Source organism: Nicotiana tabacum, chromosome 7 (assembly GCF_000715075.1).
Source record: "Nicotiana tabacum cultivar K326 chromosome 7, ASM71507v2, whole genome shotgun sequence".
Taxonomy (NCBI): domain Eukaryota; kingdom Viridiplantae; phylum Streptophyta; class Magnoliopsida; order Solanales; family Solanaceae; genus Nicotiana; species Nicotiana tabacum.
This window is the reverse complement of record NC_134086.1, coordinates 91139670-91148837: the sequence shown is the minus strand read 5'-3', so window position 1 is coordinate 91148837 and position 9168 is coordinate 91139670. Positions and strand designations below refer to the sequence as shown.

The 9168-nt window shown below is 36.3% G+C and overlaps 1 protein-coding gene across 1 annotated transcript; it reads right to left on the bottom strand.

Annotated features, from left to right (window-relative positions):
- Window positions 1–1678: 1678 nt before the first annotated feature.
- On the bottom strand, window positions 1679–8668 carry LOC107761663 (serine/threonine-protein kinase BSK2). Its single transcript, XM_016579909.2, has 10 exons — window positions 8227–8668; window positions 7386–7606; window positions 6830–6965; window positions 6511–6644; window positions 5749–5854; window positions 4253–4338; window positions 3890–4078; window positions 3626–3784; window positions 3202–3315; window positions 1679–2226 (listed from the first exon to the last, which is right to left on the bottom strand). Exons 1-10 carry the CDS (start codon window positions 8312–8314, stop codon window positions 1975–1977), a joined length of 1485 nt encoding a protein of 494 aa, XP_016435395.1. The 5' UTR covers window positions 8315–8668; the 3' UTR covers window positions 1679–1974.
- Window positions 8669–9168: the final 500 nt, after the last annotated feature.

Below are 9168 nucleotides of genomic sequence, written 5' to 3'. Positions count from 1 at the left end.
TTTGGATTAAAAAAGTGAATTAAATCACTGTACTGTATATAGTGTTCATGCCTTATACTAATTTTTATTGTTTAATATATTAATAAATTAAGAATAAATACCTACGAGTTGTTGTGGTTTACAGCACAAAGATCAAATGAACACATAAGAAATAACATGATTACGAGAAGGTGGGTTTACCATTATTTTACCAAAATCTGAGTTCTTCAATCTCGTTGTTATTCTCAAAAGCAGTTCAAGTTCACAAAGCATATTTTGTCATTTAAGCAAGGCAAAAATGATAACCCGGAAAGGAAAAACATAATTAAAAGAATAAACATAATTCATAAACAGAAGACAAAGAAAAAGATGACGAATTGACTGCACGCATACGCTAAACATTTTAAATTGCTTAAAACAGAAAAAAAAAACATGAATTTTAAAAATAAACTAATGCAAACAATAACTTGATGATGATGATACAGTAATATTTGGTGGTGCTCGACCTTTGGCCACAGATTTAACATCGTGTCATGAACCTATTATATTACTGGAAAATAACTTTAATTTTAGTAAAAAGGTTGAAAGTGCATTGCAAAATAAAATAAAATAAAATGAAAAATAATGGACAGAATACCGTATTCTGAATACGCATGCAAAGAGAGGAGACGAAGCTTCTTTATGGAGATCGAAAATATATGAATGAGCCGAAGAATTAATCGTCCACTTTCAACCGCATTCTAGGAACCTGACATTAATTGGCTTCAATTATTTAAGAACCCATCGTAAAGCCATCCGTTGCAACTCTTGATTTGCCCTTGCAACTGTTTGTTGTTTGTATGTATTTACATTATATGCTGAAAATGAAAAAGAGCAAAAAAAATGATTAAAAAGATAAATAACATTCCTTATTAAAGAGATATGCCACGGGCTAATGTCCCTGGATTATATATATATATATATATAGATTCTTCGATCAGTACGTGCTTTAATTTCCCTCACTGGACTTCAGGAATACTATCGACTATCGAGCATAGGCGTGTTTGTTTTAGCCCTCAAGGTTCATTGTGCCCTTTTCTTTTTGGTTTGCGATAAATTTTGTCTTTTTTTTAAAAACCCAGGACTCGCTGTTGTATTATTGACCTCTAATTACAGAACATCCTTCAGTATGTACTAGCAAATTGGAGTCAGGGATGGATGTATAGTATTAGCTAGAATTTTAGCCGAACCCAATTGCTTTGGCATGTGTTAAGAAATCTACTATCTACTAAATACACATTTCGATGGAAAAATGATATTGTATAGCCACTGTAAAAATAATAGCCGGAAAATATATAAAATTTATATATTTTTTTGTATATATACATATTCTGTATGTTATATACAAAAATTATACAAATCTTATATATTTTCAGCTACCAAATGTAAATAGTTTCGGATGCGGGCTAAAAGGGATAATACCCCCATTTCAAACCCAGTAACTCAAATGTCAAATTTTTCAATCTTCAATCTGCCTCTTATTGGAGAGGTATATTGAGATTTGAGCAAATACTACATGGATCACACGTCAACCTTTTAGGTACGCGTTAAGATTTCGACTCAATTCAACAATGTCTAAATTTTGGACTCAACTATACGATCACTATAATCTGCATAATATGATCAACTGGTAAAATAACTGTAAATAGCAAACCAGACCTTGGCAGTAATGTTTACCCAAACATGACATTGAAAGAACTCTTGATAAGTTCCAAAACTAAGAACTGGCATTCATCGCAAACTAAACTACTGAGGGGTTTTCACCAGAGTACTTTATACATTTTCTGTATGGAACTGTATTGGCTACAAAAGAGTGGGGGCTGAGATAAATATAACCCCAAAAACACTACATCACCTTTGGTTCTTTAGTATCCTCTCTCATTTTTACTATAGCTACCTCCAGCTTCGATAACAGATGAGACGTTCTAGATTCACCTAGGCCCTAGCGTGCCAGAATCAGTTGCGCCAACTGTTTAGCTTCTTTGCTTCAAAGGAGGCTCCATCATTGAGCATGTCTTGTGCATCAGTTTCCATCCCAAGTTTGGATAGGGCAAGAGCCTGCATATAGAATGCAGTAGGCCACTCGGGCAAGCAAACCTGCGCTTGCATAGCGTCCCTTAGAGCGAGTTCTGGTTGGCCTATCATCATGTAGGAAAGGGCCCGCCTCACGAAAACAGTGCCGGAAGGAACAGACATCATCGATACTAACTGTTGGGAAAAAATAAACTAGGCAAAGTTAGGAGTACACATAATTATGAGCATAACATGATAAATAATAGAATAATATAAAACATTTTTTTATAATGAAAAAAGAAGTCTCGAACAAGAACATCAAGTGATTCATGATAAGACAAGTATTATTCTTTGAAATTAAGGGGGTGAAGTGGGGAAGTCTCGAACTTGTACGACTCTCATGCTGCTCAACGTAGTAAGGAAATGATAGAACATCTGAGTGGATATCTCATACTTCAAAAGTTACACATTTAGCAGGTTTTAGATAATAAATACATTTTCAAACACCAATCCCCACCCTGCATTTCCCATTTGCTCCAAGAAACTTGCAGATCTTTTCGGACTTAAAGCCCTAAGACCAACCGTTACATGCCTAATCTTTAATGATGGCAGAAACCTGAAGACCCTGTTCATTATTGTACATGGCTTCCTTCAGGTTTCGGCTACATACAGTACGAGAGTTTCCTTTCTCAAGAAAATAAGAAACTGTTCATGATCATTACACAACAATGAGATATAGAGCTACTCTCCTTTCTTTGTTTCAGATATGCCCCAATTCCAAGCTAAAAATGCCGCAATTCTATCATTTCGTCTCCAATTATCTCAAAATGCGAAATACACAGAGCCCATAATGCAGACCAAAGAAACTTTCAGGCTGTCGTAGCCTTAAGTAGCTGTGGATCCCATATCTAGAGAAATCCTAGAAGCTCTTATGAGGAGTTTGAGATCTTTATAACATAATATTACTGCCATCTTTCTTCGTAAGCAGGAAAAGATGGGCATCAGAATGCCATCCGCATGCATATCCAAATATAAGCGACTTCTTAATGCCAAGGGAAAGTGGGACAAAAATCCCCAAGATTAGAGCCTCACTAGAGAAAGACCGATTAAACAAAGGAGCAAACACCAAACGAATTTAATAAAATATGAGCAAACAAAGGAGCAGATTACCTTAGAATAATAGTCAACTGCACTCTTGAAGTCCTTGTCCCGGAAAGCTATATCCCCAAATTTTTTGGTATTTAACATATCTTGAACTTGTTGGGTCCATTCTTGGAATGAGAGCTTTACAAAAATTTAGGTAGAATCAATTATGTCAAATCTCCACCAGAAGTACTAGGTAAGATTGTCTTTCAGATAAATCGCTAAACTTTTTAATGATTGATAAATGCTTAAACTTGAGAACACAAAAAAACAGAGACCAACATGAGAAAATAAAAGAAAGTTATGAGGAAAGAAACATATTAAATGGTCATAGAGGATAATTAGTGTTTTTCTTATTGTAGATAATACCCCCATGATCTTTCTGCATCAAGTTCAATGATTTACAAGCACCATTTACATCGGAATAAAAAGTAACAACGGATGAGCTCACCTCATTTTCAGCACCCTCCTCATCTTTATAACCTGTTTTAAGCAAGATTTCATGAACAGCAGTGAGGTCTATCCTCGCACAAGCCTTTCCAAGAGGAGAGAGCATGGTTGGAAGCACCACTGGAGTTTTTGTTAGATCCATCAGAACATGTGAGGCGACCTAAGATAACAATGTGCAGAAATATTTTTCAGATCCTAGAACCTAGGTCAATCCATCAGAAATACATGGAATAATGCATCAGGATCAAAGATGTTTTACAAATACCTCCTTCTGCTTCTGAAGGGGCTCCACTGCATTAAGAATGAACTTGATATCAGGTCGATCCCTAGCCTCGTACTGGAGACATTTTGAGGCAAGTTCAACCAATGCTGTTGCATCTTCATCGGCATATTGTCCTTCCAAGGATGAATCCATCAATAACAACACATTTTTACCCCTAATTAAGTCTAGTGCCTGGAAAGAGAGCAAAGTCCAAGAACCAGTGAGACAATGCATGCAAGAGTGAAACAGCTTTAATTATAGTTTCCGGCATCATTGAGAGATTTTAGATTCAATAAGTAAGCAACTATAAACGATGAGCCAAATGGTGCAGAAATTTTGAAGGATTTATATGTCAGAGTACATTACATGGCTTGGAGGAATATGCTTTCCACTTAACAGGTCCAGCAGAACAGTCCCATAGCTGTACATCACACTTTCTGCGATTACCCGGCCTACAAATAGAAATTAAGGGGAAACAAAAAGGAAAGGAAAGGAGAAAAAAAGTTAAGGAACTGAACGTAGATATTAAATAGGAAAAGAAAGAGAAAAGGAAAGGAGAAAACAAGGTGAGGAACTGAACACTGTCCCAATGTTTTGAAACTAAAGGATTTCACTTCAAATATGGGTAAATGAGATAATTTGACTATATTATGAAATTACATCCAAAACTGCATCTAATTGTGGCATTGTGCACGATAATAAAACTAGTTAATATACGAGCCTGAATATCATTGGACTGGCTCAAAAAAGTATTCCATCTAAGCAGAGAAGGCAAGGATAAATGCAGTTCATCATCTCTTCTTCTCTTTTTTGTCAGTATGCATCATCTCTCTGGTAAACTAAATTTCTAAAATTCAAATACTTCAACAAATTTTAATTATTTTGCCAAAACACCCACAACTAGGTAGTGGCATACTATTTTCAGCAAATCTTCACATTGGAACCTCTATTTCATATACTCAAGAAGAGATAATTGTCTAAGTGAGAACTAGATAGATCTCCCACTAGATATACCATATACGTCCTACTTTTTTTAATAACCGAGAAATCTCCGAGGGCAAGAGGCGCGCGGTCCGAAACTTGGTGGATAATGGGCTAGGGTTTGAAGTTTGAACTCATAACGAGCGCCTAACCCACACATCACAAGTGGCGCTTTTACCACTAGACCAAAGCCTTGGGGGCGATATACGGCTTAACTAATGAACCTCATTCTTTTGGAATTCACTTAAAGGAGTTTAGTTCAAGATTCATAGATTTCCTTCTCCTTATTGGACCTGCATTACTCTTGTTTAACTATTTGCAATCCTCTACTGTTTCTAACATTTTGCTCCTTTCCATGAAAATCAAGTACAAGTATAGCCCATCCCCATAGAGCAATACCTTGAGAACAAACACACTTAGGGGTCTTTCGGTATAAAGACAACTTATGCAAGATAAGTAATACAAGGATTATAATATAGAGATTTGTAATGCAAGGATTAGTTCGTGTTGGATGTTTACTTTGACATACGACAATCAGTATACAATGTATACTTCAAAAATGTGCTTACTTTTTAAACAAAACAGAAGTTTGTTTACTATGATGAGGGTTAATGTGTTTTTCCGCATAGGATGATGATGGTTAATATTATCATTTTACTGTTTTTAATCTCTCATCACAGCACAACTGCCAAGACACAAGAGAATTCTTATGCTTCTTTTGATAAGTATCTTTTTTTTTTTTTGATAAAGTAAAGTAGATTCTTTTGATAAGTATCAGATAATGCTTATACTTTTATGTAATTGGTTCTCTCTGTAATCAAGAATCTCAACGCATTTTTAAATGACTGCCAGTTCATCCATCTATAATGTGGTGTGTATACCTGTGCGCAAAAACTCAGGAGGCGTATAAGCAAGATTGGTGCTATAGCTCTTTCCATCTCTGCTGTTTTTCATAAGACCAAAACTAGATAATCGAGGGTCACCTTCCTGAAATATCAATTAAATTAAGCAAATTCAAGAACAGACCACCCAAAACTGACGGTACAGTGACATTTGCAAAACCACAGAGATAGGGAGATGTGATATTTGCGCGAAACCTGTGGTTTGAAACAAAGCAACTGAGAAAACAAGATAGGCCTGTGATATACTTCACAGAAATACTCAACCATATTTCTCTATTATAACCTAAGAATCAAGATCGATCACTCTTCGGGTTATAAGAAGGGAGGTCCAGAACAACTAACATACAGCTCTTGCAAGCAATCACTTGACATTTAGAAGATGGCCTCCAGTTTCATATAAAAACTCCCCAAACTTGTAATGCTAAATTCGTGGTAATGACTAGTTATCCAACAACTTATCTCACTTTGAGCTTTAACAGTCACCACTGAGAAGTCTTAGCTGCTATGCAGCTAAAATTTCATTTTCGGGGGCCTCACCGCCATTGCTGTCAACCTAAAATCTTAGGTATATGCTTACTGGAGCAAAAATTAAATAAATTGTGTAAGATGTGGATACCATACATTAGAACAAACAAATGATTACTTCCTGCCCACCTACTTGCACAAGAAATAATGGCATCCGGTTCCTTAAAAATTTAAGAAAAAATGAATTGAAAGACTCCTGATTTTAAGTTTGGATACCTCATCAAAAAGAACTCTGTAAGCATTCAAATCATGATATATCTTTCTGTTTTCATCATTGCAATGATCCAGAGCCTGTGCAATATAGTATGCAACTCTTACTCGCATCTCCCAAGGCAAAGGTTGTTTCTCCCCTGCACCATCAAAAGACATGCATGCTAATAAGAGACCTGAAAGTTTAGCGATTAATATAAAAATACTTGCAGATCTGAAATTAAATTCAGCATTATCTTGTAAGACAATAGAGAAAAGATGCTTTCTTTGCCGTTCAGCATTTAATAGTGTTAGAATCAAGAACAGGCAAAAGGCTAAACCATACAGTGGAAGAGATGCTTTGAGAGAGTATCATTAGGCATGTATTCTGCAACCAATAGGCGCTCATCTCCCTCAGCACAACATCCAATCAGATTCACTAATCTCTTATGCCGAACCTTGCCAACTCCAGCTGCCTCTGCCTGCAGTATGAGTAGGACAAGATTAAGAGGTTGTGGACACAACTGATAGCACAGCAAAGATATTCTGATATTTGGATATCTACCGCTTACTTGAAACTTACATACATATACATTAGCTTACAAACTTAATTGTATCATGGTATTAACTGTGTCTGTTGAAACTGGAAAACCAAATGAGATCACGTACTCACAGTGTCCAGCTTAAGTAACGTTAGCGACGACATACTAAAGCAACAAAACAATGAAAGCTATAGTGGACGACTATTATAGATGCTGTTCAGTAACCAATAAGTGTGTGTCCATGAAGTCATATCGAAATTAGAGTTCAGGTTTCAAATCCAAATATTTCTTGCTCAACAATGATGACGGCTAAAAGGACCAAAAAAACAATATATTCTGTTGACTTATAACCAGATTTACCACAAACTGTTGAGCGTCAGGCCATGACTGCCTGGAGAAGCGTTTGATGGCAACTATCCTGTTGCTCCGAAGCTTCCCTCTGTAGACAACGTTGGGAGCTTTCTCACCACTTTCAGAAACTATTAATTCACTGCTAAAGCCATTCGTTGCTGCTCGGAGTTCGGCAAGACTAAATTCCTTGAATGCAGGCACTTGATCTTGGTCTACTTGATCTCCATTAGCTTCATTGTCAACACAGGCAAATTAAACAAGAGATTGATTAAAGCTAAAGTTATGAACCGCCACAATTACATCGAAATTTTTGCACATCTACTTAAAAGTGAGAATCTTAGCTCAGATACATATACTTGCCCTGTCCTGGCTTACCTGCTTGTTTAAGGATACAAAAAGCAGAAACGAGTGATAACCACATCAATTTTCAGTATAATCAGAAACCCTATACAGAAATAAATATGGCAAAAGAAAAGGATAAATCTTGGCTAAAAATCAGTGAATGGAAAAAGAGGCAGCATACAAGTTGACACACAATGAATATTCCACAAGATTCATGCATTCAGAACTCCCACTACAAGTTAACTAAACAGAAAAATTAGTACAGTTAATAAGAGACAGATGGAAAATAACAAAAAAGGGGGGACTTTTTCTTTTTCAAAACAGAAAGGGAGGGGGGGGGGGGGGAGAAAGAAAGTCATGCCCTCAAAGATTCAACATGCAATCAATAAGAACTCAAAAACCAGCAAGTAGAAGGCTCTTCCCCCAGCCCCCACATACACCAAGAACACACAGTACAAGAGCAATGTAAATATGCAATAAATTAAGTGAAATAAAGAGAAAGGGGTACCAAGATCTGTTTTAGAGTCAGGCTGAGAAGGTTCTTTATCAGGGGACTGAACATTTGCAGTTTTGAATTTGGACTGTAAACAGCCCATTTTTCATCAGCTCACATAGACAAATATGACACTCACAGTCTATATAACTCAAAGAATCAAAATGGGGTGCTGAAAAATCGATGAAAGATTGTATCTTTTTTTAAACTAAGTAGTGGACAATGGATGGAACAATAGATAGGGAAGTTAGGAGGAGCTAATGATTAGTGAAAGCATAGAAGAGAAAGTGAGAACACAAAAAGGAAAGAGAAGAAAGTAGTAGTAAGGGGGCCGCCAAAGAAGGGGTATAGTCACATGATAAGTCGATGATGAGCACATGAAGAGAGAGGAATAACAACGTGGGGGTGGCCAAAGACGGGGGGAGAGGGTTCTGTGGGGACTGGGCTTAAATGCTTTGTAATAATGAAGTGTTGTTTGAGTTATGTGTTCCTTTTCACAGGGCACTGTTGCAGCCAAAGACGTGTAGGCACCCGACAGTGAGATAAAAAGATTTTGCAGAGGTTTTACCCTTTTTATGCTAAGGAATTCAATGGCAAAGCCAACAAAGAAAAAGAAGATTTTACCATAAAAGAAGGCCTACTTCAATTTCACTTGTATTATTTCTTCGTATTTGTCCCTTGAATATTTTAGTTGAGAAAATTTTACCATATGGTTTCTCTATCTTGAAATATTGTACATCTTACTAAAACGGTAATACAACTTACCTCTTCAGTTTGAAATTTGAATGTGTGCCTGCTAAGCATTTTACTTTTTAGAAGTATGTACGATGTGTCTTTAAGAATTCCTTTTTATTGTGCAGATTATAACTTCAGACGAGATAAAAAGAACAAGAAATATTAGTGTTTAGGAAAGTAAATAATTCAAAATCATGAGGCGTGTTTATGATGTCTGCATGA

What these genes read in the sequence shown, in the direction of transcription:
- LOC107761663 (XM_016579909.2), bottom strand. Translation starts at nt 8,314, where the DNA reads ATGGGCTGTTTACAGTCCAAATTCAAAACTGCAAATGTTCAGTCCCCT. An exon ending in CTGACGCTCAACAGTTTGTG is followed by an intron (nt 6,966 to 7,385) that starts GTAAATCTGGTT and finishes CTCATACTGCAG; the next exon opens with GCAGAGGCAGCTGGAGTTGG. An exon ending in CAGTTGACTATTATTCTAAG is followed by an intron (nt 2,227 to 3,201) that starts GTAATCTGCTCC and finishes TTTTCCCAACAG; the next exon opens with TTAGTATCGATGATGTCTGT.